The sequence below is a fragment of the Sander lucioperca genome, chromosome 12, assembly GCF_008315115.2.
Source record: "Sander lucioperca isolate FBNREF2018 chromosome 12, SLUC_FBN_1.2, whole genome shotgun sequence".
Taxonomy (NCBI): domain Eukaryota; kingdom Metazoa; phylum Chordata; class Actinopteri; order Perciformes; family Percidae; genus Sander; species Sander lucioperca.
Genome location: NC_050184.1, coordinates 7,708,787 through 7,724,157, shown reverse-complemented (window position 1 = coordinate 7,724,157; position 15,371 = coordinate 7,708,787). Strand labels below are relative to the sequence as shown.

The 15,371-nt window shown below is 41.8% G+C and overlaps 1 protein-coding gene across 3 annotated transcripts in view; it reads right to left on the bottom strand.

Annotated features, from left to right (window-relative positions):
- LOC116040682 (forkhead box protein J3-like) overlaps positions 1 to 15,371 on the bottom strand; it is a 67,559-nt gene that overhangs the window by 18,902 nt on the left and 33,286 nt on the right. For all 3 annotated transcript variants that reach the window (XM_036007843.1, XM_031286224.2, XM_031286225.2), the window contains exons 4-6: positions 11,270 to 11,344; positions 7,877 to 7,960; positions 1,114 to 1,215 (exon numbers count right to left, since the gene is read on the bottom strand). In XM_036007843.1, the coding sequence (XP_035863736.1) occupies positions 1,114 to 1,215; positions 7,877 to 7,960; positions 11,270 to 11,344 (261 nt within the window). The remainder of the gene's footprint in view (positions 1 to 1,113; positions 1,216 to 7,876; positions 7,961 to 11,269; positions 11,345 to 15,371) is intronic.

The window sequence follows — 15,371 nt, the reverse complement described above, 5'->3', positions numbered from 1 at the left end:
CCAAACAATCAAGAGTTATGTGAGCTGCTGCTGTGGGACAAATTTTCTCTTTGGTCGGGGTCAGACGAAGAGGTCACGTACCACACATCATCATTCTGTGTGTGTGTGTGTGTGTGTGTCAGTGTGTGTGTGGCAGATCAGACAGGAGTCAGAGGTCCCAGTCGCTGCTTGATCTCTGACCCTCATATAGAGTCACACCCAGTTCAGCTTTTTAGTCAGCATGTGTGTGTGTGTGTGTGTGTGTGTGTCATTGCATAAGGTTGTGTGTGAAAGTGAGGACCTGTGAAACAGCCACTGATGGTGAAAGAGAAAAACAGAGACTCCTTCTGCTACAGCTTTCAGTCAAGTACATCTTATTCCCAGTAAGTATTAATTATAGCCTAAAAAAAATGACACATTCTTCTCAGCTGCAAGTACAAATGGCTACATCTTCTTGACTAAGTCAAAAACCATCATTACACATCATTAAGAAATGAATATTCATGAGACGGCCACTAAGTAGCAGTTTTTCCAATATTGTAATTATTATTATTTTTACCTTATTCTAGGAACCAAAGGGGATGTATTCCAATTGCCTTTAAACCCCAATCACAAAGCATCACATATTCACATCTGAAAGGCTGGAAACAGGAAATGGTTGCCATTATTGCTTGAAAAAGTTACTGCCGATTAATGTTTTGTTAATCAACTCACCAATAATTGACTTCATCATTGCAGCTCTGCAGTCAACCGTAAACAAATACTTCTTTGGTAATACTTTTAGATTGGATGCTTTCAGCATGGCATGTTTTTAAATCAATCAGCATGCCAACACAGTAACAGTTGTTAAGCATGTACAACTAAAGGTTTCTGGTGCTCGTAAGCAGCCAAACACTTAACAGCAATCTGTGTTTTTTCCCCAACTCAGCAGTTCAAATGCAAGCAGGTCACATGTTACGTCTCTTCTCTGACTACAACTGAATGAGTATTAGTTAAGAGGAAACAACATGCACTGCTCTCTGAGCTACGTTTCTGGTGGAATAAATCTTTTATACCCGCTCTGTTTTTACTAATGGCTAGTGAATTAAAGACGTATCAAACCAAACTTTCATAACTGAGTAGCTGGTGTCGTACCTTGTTGGTTACAGCATTGATGGCCAGAGTGGGGGACACCCCTCCTGACATAATGCAGTCCATTCTCAGAGACTCTGACTCCAGGCTGTAAGGAGTTGATGCCTGAAAGTAGAGAAGAGAGGACTGAAAACGAGGATGGAGACACAAAATGAATCCATGCTTCCAGTTATTCACCAGCAATAGGCCTTTTTCACAGAACACATTTTGACATATCAAAGTAGAAAAGCACAGGTGTGAAGAACCACAAAAAAAGGTTAAGTTAAGCAATGTATAGTAGAGTATGTAGTATTTCCTTTAAGTTAGTTTTCTTTATACTGATATAGAGCCAGTCAATTGGAATAGGTGTACAAATAAGTTTTCTTGCATATTAATTAATTAATATGCAGAAGTTTTTCAAATAAGCTCTCAACTGATTGAAAATATGCACAGTTGAGTAACCGTAAAAAATGAGGAAGGAAATGAAATGTGACAAAGGTTATGAGATATTTCTGAACGCTGCAAGTTCATGATTCTGTACTGAGCCTCCTGAATCACCGCCATGCCCCAGGCCACAACTATGGGAACTAGTTGAGGCGCACTTCATTTAAATTGCCGGACACTTACACAGCCTGAAAGCACTTGATAAGATAAATCAACCCGTCCTCATGCATTATTCAAGTATCTAAATTGTATTCAGCCGTAGTTCATTTTCCCCTGTCCTTACAAAGAGTTAAAGTAGGGTTAACGGACTCTGGGCATACAAGGAGCTATTCAAAGATCTATGAGGGGCTAAATTGACGCCTGCAAAGTGGAAGAAATAAAATAAAAATAAAAATGAGGACAATATTTTTTTCCTTGTCTGACTCCCTTCAGGGTCCAAGACAGCTTGCCCGCCTTCCCAAACTGCTTACAGTAAGAGGATTGGTTGGTAACAATGCAATATTTAATTTATGATAAACTCCAAGTGAAACGGGTTGTCCGTTCCCTGGTGGAGGCACTTAAAAAAGAAGACAACGGAGAGGTGAAGAGAGGAGTGAGGAAGGCTTGTGGAAGAAGGGGAGCAAAAAGGAAGAATAGGTAGAGAGATAATCAAGTGGAGACGGACAGATAGGCAGGCAAACAGAGAGGCGTACAGGAAATGAAAGAGTGTGATGCTGAGGGCACCGGAGATGCAGCTACTAAACTAAGTGTACACTGCCTGTCTACACATTTATACAATGCATTTATGCAGCTGACGTTTAGCCTCGCTGTCAACTTCAAATCTTTTTCATTTGCACAGCTGCTGTCATCAAGAGACTTTAAAGACTTTGACTGCCTAGGTGCAACAAAACCCCAATGAAAACAGTGCAACATATTCAGCCCACCTTTTTTTTCAGACGGCAGCACTGCTATAAATCTTAGCACTTAAAACCTCCCTGTTTCTCCTTAGCCCATGTGACAGCCCACAGTGTCTGCCAGCAGTGCAAGTGAGGCGTACGAAAAGGGGTCGAAGGGCCCATCCATGTAAGACGAGATGACAAGGCTCTGAATTAATTAATGTTTGTAATATAAAAAAGTTATGTCTAACGGCAGCCTCGGGGCCTTCTGTGGTAATTAACTAGAACACAAGCCTAGAATACCCTCCCTCCTCTCCATCTTACTCCTTTTACTATTTTCCCTCCTTCCCCTTGCAGCTTGAACTCCCTCACTGCTCTTTCTACCTTGATGTCTTTTTCTCTTTTTTCTGCATCTTCACTTTCACACTTCTTTCTACTGTTCCCGCTTTTTTACCCCCCCCCCTTCCCCATTCCCTCTTTTCTGTCTATTACCTCAATTCTTTTTTCCAATGAGCAACTGCGATTGTGCACTTTGCCGCTCCACGCCTGCCTGAGTTCCCCTGAGAGGAGAAGGCCAAAGCAGCGACACAGGCAGAGAGGGGGAGAGACAGAGGAAAGAGTGGCAGACAAACAGACGCATGGAAAGATAATGATCAAGATACACAAACAGTGATGGAGACACAAAAGAAGGGAGATGACCAGCTGTGCTGCACCATGATGAAAGACTCTGCAGGTTTTTAATGTAACAATAGACATAGTCAGGTGTACCTCCAGAAAAACCTCAGTAGGTCAGCAGCTGGATACAAAGATCTACAGTATACAATAAGAAACAGAATGGTAACTGCATACTGGAATTAAGTTAAAATATATGCTCAATTGGTTGCTCAACCTTGGTTGAAGGAAGGGTTGTCCTGCTACCTGAAGCTTAGCGTTGATACTGGACGTCAATAAGGGTATCAATACTTATCATAACATCACTTAATTACTATACTTAATTATTATCTCTGTGGTACTTTCTGTGGGGCATGTGGTCATGTCAACTCTGCAGGTGTAATAATATAATGCCTAGTCTATATCAACGACGTTCCACTTCCGGGATTGCTCCATCCAAATTCCGCCGAATTTCATTCAATTAGGCCGGATGTCCATTACCTTGGGCTTTCTTTGTGTTGACATTTTAAACCCCGGTCGATTTATGAGGACTATGGTTAACTGCTCCTCAGATCTCTGCAGGGTAAATCCAGACAGCTAGCTTGTCTAATCTGAGTTTTCTGTCGTAAGACAAACATTTGAATGCACACGTTCCACCAAAACAAATTCCTTCCCGAGGCTATTTTGCAGAGGCTCATTTGCTCCGTACGCCGCTTAGCGCCGCTCAAGACGATTGTGATTGGTTTAAAGAAATGCCAATAAATCAGAGCATATTTTCCCCCCATCCTAGAATGCTATGTGGACTAGCCAGACCTTCCTCCGCAGCGCTGTGGAGGAAGGTCTGGCAATGCGAGACCTGGAGCTTCTTTAACCTTTTAAAGAGGAACTTGATGCATCAAAGTGTGCTGCTATGGCTGCTAACTTTTAATATTGTTTGTTCCAATAAAGATACACAGCATGTGTACTCTTGTCAGACACGGAACACAGTTATTGGTTAATTTAAGTTCAGCTGAGGGGATGGTCAGGTGATGGTGCTAATTAGCTGTAGCACACTATTGTATCATACAGAGACCGTCAGAGTAAAAAGGCTGATGGTGATACAAGACCTGCAATACATCATGGAGCTCACTGCTTTTGTATTCAGATCCTCAGGTTGCTGATTGAAGCCGCATTCTGCCGGGTTGACGCAGGGTTACATATATTTATAGCCTCGGCCGCTGTCAATCAATTTCCCAAAACCAATTTTCATTCCTGCTTCTGTGTTCTCACATCTATTCTGTAGCTTGTTCCTGCTGTTTCTGTGGCATCTTGAAAACTGCGAATCCAGGAGTCATGTGGTTAACATGTACAAACCCCAATTCAAAAAGGGGAATTGTGTATGTATATACATGACATTGTTTAATTGAGACTGTAAGCTCCGGTTCTCTTATGGCACATGATACAAAGAAAATGGCACATGTGCTGGAGACGGGTATTTCTAACAGACACAGGCACGTTTTCTAGCTTTTCTCCAGTAGGAGAGGTCCAGTAATAAGCGGTTCAATATCAATCAAATGGCACAAAGCAAATCTGGTGTCAAGAATAACCCTGCCTATTCAACCCGGCACAGGAAAAAGGTGCACAATGTAATTGAGGTCTTTGCTATTTTTGTGGCTTTACAGAGTAATAATTACACAATCCTATTCAAAGTCCGACCAAGTCTTTTTCTGCTATGATAGATGATTAGATTGATAGAGATTTTCCAAACAAGCACAACATGCAGCAAGAGAGATTTATTTGTACTACAGTCAGGCAGGTAGCTGACCATGTAGCTGTAGATTTAACGTTGCTCTACATAAAATTGCACAATGTCAGTTTGTGAAGCGTGGAGTCGGGAGTGGTCGATACATCCCATAAACCATACTTTGCCCAGTCACCAGATCCTCTTGGCTTTTCACTTGGTATCACTGATCTAGCACATAATCCTACACCCTTTTAAACCACGATGCAGGAGCACCACGTGCCTATGGTCAAGACATGACCAAAAATGGGTCATTACACCACACAGAGCCGCGAGCTTGGTTGTAGACTCCAGACATTGTTTGCCTGCAGGTCTAACCTGGCATCATTATAGCATAGGCACATTTCTGTAGCATCTCAGTTGACCGGAGAAGCTTTTTCTCAATCTATGTTTTTTTTTGCTCACGTGCCTCCTCACAATGCTACATCATTTGCCACTTTGATAAGTGTTATTTCTTTACACCAGTTCAAGTGAGCTTGAACTGGTGTAGAGAAATAATTAAGAAATTGGAAACTAACAAAACAGAGGTGAGATTATTGTTTTGTGGCAGCAAAAACCTCAAGTGTTTTACACCTTTATTTACTTTGTCGATGTATGCAGAGATGTCAGTTCAATTCTAGTCCATATCCTGACGTTCCACTTCCGGGATTGCTCCGGTGGCGCAGGATATTCTGCCAGATGCATGTCTTTTCGCCGATGTCCGTTTCTTTCCGCTTTCTTTGTGTTAGAATTTTAAACTCCAGTGGATTTATGAGGACTATGATTAACTGCTCCTCAGATATCTGTATGGTAAATTGAGACAGCTAGCGCGACTATCTGTCCAATCTGAGTTTTCTCTCGCACGACTATAACAACTTTTGAATGTACACGTTCCCCCTAAACAAGTTCCTTCCCGAGGCTATTTTGCAGCGGCTCCGTGCGATTAGTGCCAAGATGATTGTGATTGGTTTAAAGAAATGCCAATAAACCAGAGCATGTTTTTCTCCCATCCAGGAATGCTATGTGGACTAGCCAGACCCTCCTCCGCAGCGTTGTGGAGGAAGGTCTGGTCTTTTTAAAACAACAAGCTCCCCGTTCTGACTTGGTTTTAACATCCGTCCTGAGTGATCCGATCACAAGTGGACAGCTCTAGGTACTTGTGTTTTTACCTGTCAGTAGAATGTGTCTCCAAATGTGTCCTGACTGACCAGACTTGTGATCGGATCTCACTTCCCCGCTCCTTATGCAAATAAACACAAACATCATTTCTGTTTGCATATAGGCTGGTTGTGTGTGTTTATAATGTCAATTGTCTTTCACATAAATCAAGTGAAAAATTAAAAAGCGCTGCCCACAGTTTGTGTGCAGACCATAGACTGGGCAGCTGGACCTGTGCTGGAGAAAAAATATGTTTTTAAAAGTGTCTTTGTTCAGCTCTCAGTAGGTTTGAAGCTTCTAGTCTTCTAGTCGTCAGGAGAACTTCAGCCACACGAGTTACATCACTGCTGATGAAGACCCAACATTTCTTGATGTTTCCGCTTCATAATAAAAGCATTTAAATACCAAAATAACAGGGGACTTTTATTGTAAAGAACTTATAGGAAATGCAACCGTTTCTCAGCTGCTGCAGTTCGCCGACAGCGCTGTGTAGCTCTGGCACTGTGAGACTAATGAATTACAGAAGGAGACGACATAAGAGCAGGAAGTTTTGTAGTAATATCCTACATATTTGTGAATTCGGGGACATTACATGAAACTATAAATAACGTTATTGTAGACCGGCAGCAGCGCTGCAGAGAACTCTTGACAGCTGAGAGCAGGCAGCACAGGAACAGAAACATCCAAAACACACGATTCACTCAGTGGTTTCTGTGACATGAGAAATACTTTGAATGAGTACATAGTTCCTTACAATTGAGTAGATGGTAGGGTTGGGAACTGTTCACATTTTTATCGATACCGATACCTAAAATTCGGTTCCGGTACCCAACTGTACCTTTTTTCAGTACTTTACTTCTGTAATAACAAAAAATAATTTCAGTTGTAAAAAATATTCCAAACCTACCGTATTTATCCTTTTTACTAAGAACATTTTGTTATTTATTTAGAACATTTTACACTCACACAAAATAAACAAAACACCTCCCTCTCCCCACCCAAACATGTCCCTACAACCTATTACATGAAATAATTATTAATTTCTTACACAGCACTGTAACTTGTATTGTTGTATTTGTATATTATTCTATTTTAGCCTGTTTTATTTTCCTGACCGTTTTTACCGTCTCTTTAACGTTTTATGTAAAGCGTTTTGAAATGCCTTGTTGCTGAAATAGAAATGAAGTTGCCTTGCCTTACCAACTCAGCCTGTCAGTCCACCACCAGGGCATAGAAACCACTGTTGTGCCTGCTTGTCTCAGAGAAAGTGAACATTAGCAGCACTGCGACCGCTTTCGCATCGCCATTAATAGCATATCGCAGTGAACGATGTCTGCATGACGTTTCGAAAACTGTAACCACTGCTTTATCGGCATTGACGTGACTCACTGTGACTTAAACAAAACTGCAGCGACGCCGTAGTTTGCTTGAGTTTGCTCTGTCCGCACCTCTGCGTGTGTGCGTGTGTCAGAGCTCCGCTCTTTGTCAACATGCAGAGAGGACAGATAAGCTCGGGCTTACGCCCTCTCTGGTACCGAAATTTGGCATTGTTTGATTTAACGTGAATCGGTCCTCGGTTGTACCAACGTAATTCGGTTAGTACCCAAAAAAGTACAGAGTTCGGTACCCAACCCTAGTAGACGGTCTTTAATATGGACAGAGGACACATTCCTATTCTCACTGCTATTAGAATGTGGACACATGTGGCTCAAACCACCTCTAAATGTGGTTTTTGAGATCTGATCTCAATGCATCCTCAATGCGTCCTGAGAGAGTTTTCACCTGTACTTAGAGCTGTCCACTTGTGATCCGATCACTCAGGACGGATGTTAATGCCAGGTGGAAACTGGGTGTTAAGTGTTAAAAGGAGGATTTTATAAGGCATGGCAAAAGTACTTACCCTTTCTCCAGAGCGTGGTCTCTTCTTTGGTCTGCTGGGTACTGTGTCTTCTTTAGGATTGGTGTCTATGGCCCAGTACGAACCCTGGAGAGTGACCCAAAAAAAAACAGAGTTAAGTCTTGTGTTTGATGGAAGCTGCTCTGTTTGTGAATTTGTACACTGCTTTTTATTTTTTATTTTTTTTATTTATTTGTTGTAGGCGGTTTAGGTGGTGTTAAATCTGGCAATTTAATTGTACGGATAGTATTACAGCGCATAATTATTTAGACAAGTAGATAAACTAAATAAAAGAAATAAGGAGATAAACTTGTGTTTTGAATGTAAAATCCAGATCTGAAAGGTAGCAAGTAATTACAACCAAAAATAAAAACTGCCTATACGGTGTTGAGTTAATGTAATTAGCTGTTCCCCACCCTTTTAAGTCAACTTTATTAATTTCCAAAAGGTAAACTATTTTAGTTGTCCCATGCACAGTGACAAATAACAAGAGACACAGGTCAGACGGGTCACGGTAGGCAACATACGAAAGACAACTAAATCAGTCAAATCAATTATAGATCTAACCTAACTTTAATATACTTGTTAATCTTGTTCTTATCATTGGCAGTAATGCTGTAAACCCCAACATACAACAACATAAAACATTGCACTGGCCACATTTAAACATTTTGAAAAAAAAAATTAAAGCTTTTTATTGACCTTGAAGGACTTTAATTTCTTTCGGAAACACAACCCAGACTGTCTGACCACCCCCAGATATTATGAGGAAATAATTTCAACCCTTAAATTGTTACTGTAAATAAGGACTTGGCTGTGCTGTCATTATTCAACGTTTGATTTTACTTTTTACTCATTTGCACACACTTGTTTAGGGTGGTTCATTTGAACACGAATATTATATTGTTCATTAAAGTGTTTATCCTTTGTGTCATTATTTGTCAATTATTGTGTGTGTGCTACAGTGATATCCATCCCATCCTTTACAACATTTCCATTTGTTTCAGATGTATCTCCTCCTTTAGTGGATACTATTAAGTTTCTTTTTCCCCTTCGCTTCTTCTCATTTAAGCTGTTTCAGTCCCTCTAATGAGGGCACCAAGTGTAATTAAACAGCACTAGTGCAGTGCCCGTTGGAAATGTGCCTGTTTGGAACGGGCGATTACTTGGCCTGTGGTATTGCTGCTTGTAGAATTCATCAAAATCAAATTGTACCCCAAAATGACTTACAGAAGGACCCCAAACCACATTTTTGTGGGTCTGAGGTGTATGTCACATTTTAGCTGCCAAAGCGCCGCTGCTCTCTGTCTCTGGTCCTCAGGGTGAGAGGGGGAGTGGCCAGCAGCTAGAGCGGCAAAAGCCAATGTGTGCTTCTTTTACCTATATATTTAACGATATCTTTTGCATTTCTAATCCAAACGTCAAACTTGGCACCGCACTTACTCGTGCCCGTAGCAAGACACCTGTCAAGTTTGAAATCCATCGGATTAACAGTTCGAGAAATATGCGCATAACACACACACACACACACACACACACACACACAATTACAGTGTGTTGTGGATAAAGAGTAGTGAAGAAGGTAGAGTGATCTCTAGTCAAGTATTTTAAGTCCTTTTTGACAGACAGACGTTCCTGCAATTTATAGATAGATAAAGTGCAGAAGATGGATCTTCCTCACATCTGATAAAACCAATGTATCTGTTGTTTTTCCAGTTCTGTATCCAATCAGTTTTCTGTGGGTTTAGTTTCCCTGTGGTGCATGCTGCTTCATTTCCCCAGAAAATCCACTGCAACCTCTTTTGATACACAATGTTAAAACACAGCAGACTCCAAAATAAAGACAATCAATGAGAGAGGAGGACATCAGTTGCTCTTAGGTCCTTGATTTCCTCCCGGTCAGTTTTTTTCCCCCTTTCATTTTTCATTTTCCCTCCCCAGGTAGGTCCAAAGCTGCAGACTTAATTCAGGAGGTCCATCTAGATCTAGGCCCCACACACACACACACACACACACACACACACACACACACACACACATACACACACACACACACACACACGCACACACACACACACACACACACACACACACACACACACACATACACACACACACGTGGCTCCTCTCTGAACATCTAGCCTTTTCGCCCTCCCCCTTCCTTGCCTCTTCTCCTCCCCCTGTCTCTCAGTCCCACATCAGTGAACAGTACACAGCCAATTAACGTTAGCACATGCATGATTTAGCTTCTCCCCTCTCTCTATGGCTTCAAACAGAGCTTGTACATCCAACTTCTCTACACACAGATGACCCCCCCCCCATGCCAAGGTATCGACCACTTCGATCCACGGTGTGAATTAAGGTGCTGGTCAGGTCCAAGTCAGGCTAATCAGGGGGGAGCTGCTCTCTTTGTGTCTTTGCAGTCTATATGCCTCTACTCAAGCCCAAGAATTTTGTTTGAATTATTTAAACCTTCTTCCCCCTAATTCATTTTTCAATGGCTCCAAAATCCCAGCAGCCTGAAGAAACTCCCTCCTCAACTGAGTTTTGAGTGCTCCATAAAAAGTTTGGGCTTGTCAGTTTTTGTAAAAGTGGTGGATTGCTTCTCACATTAACCCTGTGTTGAAATGCAGACATTTGAGCGTTTATAAAAAAAATTGTGTTAGGGCAAGCTTCTCTGAACAACTGTAATTGTATACTTGCCCCGTCTGAGCAATTCCTTAATTTGATTCAGCACAAACAAGGAGTTGACAATTTGTTGTTTTCAAGCTGGTGCTGCTGAAGTGGCCGTGGCAACTCTGCTTCCCAACCACAGTAGTAGCAGTGATGGAACATGTCAAAGTTTCCTCTGATTGTGTGTGTGTGTGTGTGTGTGTGTGTGTGTGTGTGTGTGAAACGGGGCCTAATAAGCATAACAGATGCGTGAACAGCCTCGCATCTGAAGGAGTGTACCTACATATACTTATTATTCATTACTCTCTGTACCACATTATTATTTGGCAGAATCAATACCCTTAGAGCCGCAGAAAACAGAGAAAGCGATATTAGGCATTCAGGTGGTTATGGAGCTACAAATTGCTTTTAAGTTCAGAGACAGTGTGTGTGTGTGTGTGTGTGTGTGTGTGTGTGTGTGTGTGTGTGTGTGTGTGTGTGTGTGTGTGTGTGTGTGTGTGTGTGTGTGTGTCAAAGAATCAGGGGAGTGTGGTCTTTGACTCTTTGGGTGCACTTATGCATGTGTGTGCACACATGCGGCAGAAGGGCGACCAAACACGTGAAAAGTAATAGCTGTGGCCGCTGCCATTTTTATAAGCTCGCTGAAATAGGCTTGTATGCTCAAGCGAACCGTAATTCAAGCTGAGCTTTTCCGTCGCATTACATTGTTCAGGAAATACTTACTTTTCCAGGGTCGTCTTTGGAGCGAGGCACTTTGAGAAAACACTTGTTCAAGGACAGGTTGTGTCGTATAGAATTCTGCAGGAAGAGACAGACAAAGAGAAAGGAAGGGAAATGAGAGAAGAAGAAACCGGACAAACAGTTGTTAGAGTAACTTAACACTAAACCCATTTTTCATAACAAGTAAATTATATTTTCAGTCACATTATTATACTATCAACTGATTCTGGTCCCAGTCTATAGTGTTCATTACAACAGCACTTTTTTTTCCCAAAGAGAGAGATTGGATATTCTGTCCTCTATACCAGTGGTTCAAAACCTGGGGGTCAGGACCCCCAGACTGGTCACAAGATTAATCTGAGGGGTCACATGATAAATTAATGGATAGGAGAGAATCAAAAAAACATTTCTTCTACACAAAATGTATGTTTATTTTTTCTGACTTTAATGCTTCATTTCCACTGCATGGTTCAGCTCAACCTAACTCACTTTTGGGACCAGGTGCTTTTCTCTATTTCGTTCCACTGCAGATAGTACATCCCCTCAGTGAAAGTGGGATTCTCAGCTCATCGCCATAGCGAGAACGTGGGAAACTGCCATGACACCATCTTCGACATGACACTCCCTGGATCCTTTCATCGGCAACAATGTCTGCACTTCATCAATTGTATGGCATAGTAGAGCTGAAGATCTTCGCCCGAACCCAACGGGTTTGGTCGGGTTCGGTCTTAATTTCTATCATTTTACACGGGCTCGGGCCGGGCTCTGGCTTGCGCTCCGTGTTGCGTAGTAAATGAGCGGTGAGGTGATGCGGTGAGGTGATGCGTTTCGATTAGCGCGAAAATTGATGCTCAGGAGGTGAAACAGAGGCTGGCCTCTGGAGGACTTATTTTATTTCTTTGTTCCAACTTCCAAGTGGCCTATAGCCTCCGTTAGTCATTAATAAATTATGTTAAAAAATTTATAAATGACTCATTCTTGACGAAAGACAAAAGAGCTGTGTGCGTGCGGCGCAGTCTCTTTTTTCTTTCTCTCCCTTTTCTGCCGAGTGGTGAGTGTGCCCGCTCGCGGTATGAAGCGCGTGTCCGCGCTATTCTCCGACATGCACTCTAATCACTGCTGATAGACGGCCTTTTGTACAGTTGGGCTGTAAACGGGTTTGGGCTTTTAAAAAGCTGTCAATCAAAATGTACTTGTCGGCTCGGGCCGAATTCTGTCGGGCTCGGTCCTTTTCGGGCCTAACTTTTAAGGCCCGATTACAGCTCTACGGCGCGTAGTGTACGGCGTAGTGTACGGCGTAGTGTACGGCGTAGTGTATGCCGAGTGTACGCCATAGTTTTCACAGTTCTCTGTGACCAATCAGTGGTCTGCAGGGATTTAACTCCACCTTCTAGTAACAGCTCAGCACGCTTGGAATCTCGACCGAGGTGGTACCAAAATAAGTACCAAGTGCTATCCACAACTTTTGCTAGTGGAAAACCAAAAAAGAGCTGAGTTGAGTAGAGCCGGGCCGTACCATGCGGCGGAAATGTGGCATTAGTAATAGTAGTAGAGCAGTCTTCCACTTTCAAATGTCCACCATGTTGAGTGAAATGCAAGCCGTTATGCCACAGATATAGACAGATGTATTGATCCAAACTAACGTATCTGTTCCATTAGACACACCACAAACTGACGATAGAAAATGTTGGTTGAATGTAGACAGACGAACAAGACAGAGGGAGGCTGGGGCAACAATATGTCAGAGCAGTGAGGAGGGGGTGTGAGTGTCAGCGGTCCCAGGCTGGGGTGCTCTGGGGCTTTAAATATGCAAATAAGGCGTATTAAAGCTAAAACAGGGTTTTAAATTGTGCTTTGTAAAACTACACAATTTTGGAGGCATATAACAAATTAATAGTTTGGGCCATAATGAAGGAAAATTGACATTTTCACAGTTTGTAACACCTCCTATTGTATGTGGGTGGGTGTGTTGTGTACATGTGAAAAGAAGTAAAGGGTGTGAGAGAGAGAGAGAGAGAGAGAGAGAGAGAGAGAGAGAGAGAGAGAGAGAGAGAGAGAGAGAGAGAGCAGGCTAACCTGACAAGAACCTGTTCTCCCTTCAGGCTCCCGTTCTCCACTCATCTGCTGCTGCTAATTAATACCACTGGGGAGGAGGAGGGGGGAAGACAGAGGGATGGGAGATATTTCTCTGCTCTTTCTCCTGAGCTCTCACTGCTCAACACTGGCTTTGTTTCTCCTACAAATAACCAACTTCTCTCTCTGTCTCTAGCATATCATAACAGCCTGATCCACCTCTGCCTCGCCCTTCTCCTCCTGGAGAAAAGCTTCAGCAGTTTTTCGGCTGCTCTACTTAGCGGGTCACTGGCTGCATGCGGCCGTCCATCAACGAAACGCGCAATAGTCGGGTGATAAAAGAGGCAAGGAGGACTGCCACCAGCTCGGCACACAAAGGCAACCATCTGTTCCGAAAACTTTCCTGTGGGAGGTGGCGTTGGATCACTAACATTGAGTCCGATCGTCACTTCAGCAGCCAGCCCTTCTAACTTTGCTAACCTCTATCTACTCTTTGTTAATTTTATTTATTTACACACTATTTTTGTATTACCCAAGCAGTTTTTGCACACCTGTGCACTACTTGCAATGTCTGCACATTGCCTGTGTATTTCAGACTTTGCATACTCTGGCACTTTTTACCTTAAGGAGTTTGTGTTCTCTGTCGGGGCCGGGGGGTGTACCGAAAAGTTACCAATGCTGACGTTTCAAATCTCCTATTGGCCTAAATTTGGTCATGTCATTAAGTTTGGTAAATGTTTTCCCCTTACTGTAGAGTCATAGGCTGTACCCCCACAGCACATTAAGAGTTTTAGGTGTTATTCCTAGGATTGTCTGGGGAGTGGGGAGCTCGTTTTCCTCATCATATCCTTTCACCCAAACTGATTGAAACGCCAGGACACCAAACAATGCATAAGGAAACATTCATTTCCTTATGTCTTTAATGATCAGCGTCAGTCTGACATATTTAAAACATATTTTAGCAACTTGCTGCACAAGTCCACTTGCTCTGATGTTCTTCATTAAAAAAACTATACTTAATGACATTATTAATTATAAAGCTGAATGTTGCATATACAGGATATTTGTAGAGTGACATGTACACTGTGCTGTTTGTGGCTTGCAAACTTACTGCTGCAGTATTTTGCTGAATTAATTGAAGTTAATTATTTGAAGTCCTGCTGTCGCATGTGTGTATCAATATAATCAAAATGTAGTTAAGATATTAAAACAAGACCGAGAGTGTACAGCCAAGCTAACAGCTCTGTGAGGCTGTACTTTGGAACAGCGGTGCTTTGAGCTAAATACTAACATTAGCATGCTAACATGCTCAGAATGATAGTGCTAACATGTTGATGTTCAGCAGGTATGTTTAAAAAGCCATCCAGTAGTTGTTGATATTTAAGTCTGTACCATAATGGTAGACCAACCGACAAAGCGAATATGTGGATATCACATTATCATATTTGTGTTTTTTTCTGCTCTTTCTGGTGTCTTAAGTGAAACAAACAATGAATGCCTCTGCTTGATATTCTTTCTCAAAAATGTTCCTGTCTATTATCTTCTTAAAGCTCCCATTGTTACCCAGAAACTGTCAGCATGACATCAATGCATGTTGATTTCAGTTAAGATGTTCTTTTTGTCAGAAATATAGTGAAATTTGTCAATATCAAGTTATATTATCCAAAACTATTACAATTGCATGCTGTTAAATTCCATTTAGATTTAATATACTTTGGGGAATTGTTGGGTTTATGTAAATTATAGTGTGTGGTCTAGACCTACTCTATCTATAAAGTCTCCTGAGATAACTTATGTTATGATTTGACACTATTAATTAAAGTGAACTTTCAATTTACAGTATGATCATTTCTACTATGATCATTATGAGGATTTTTTTGCTTCTAATATGTGCTGCAGGGAGCCTTTGTAGCATGAAATCCAAACACAACATATGCACATTCCCACCCACACAAACTCTTACACACACAAAAAACACAGAAAAAATGTCAATGACACATAAAAAGGAACATAAAGTAAAAACTAGACAAAC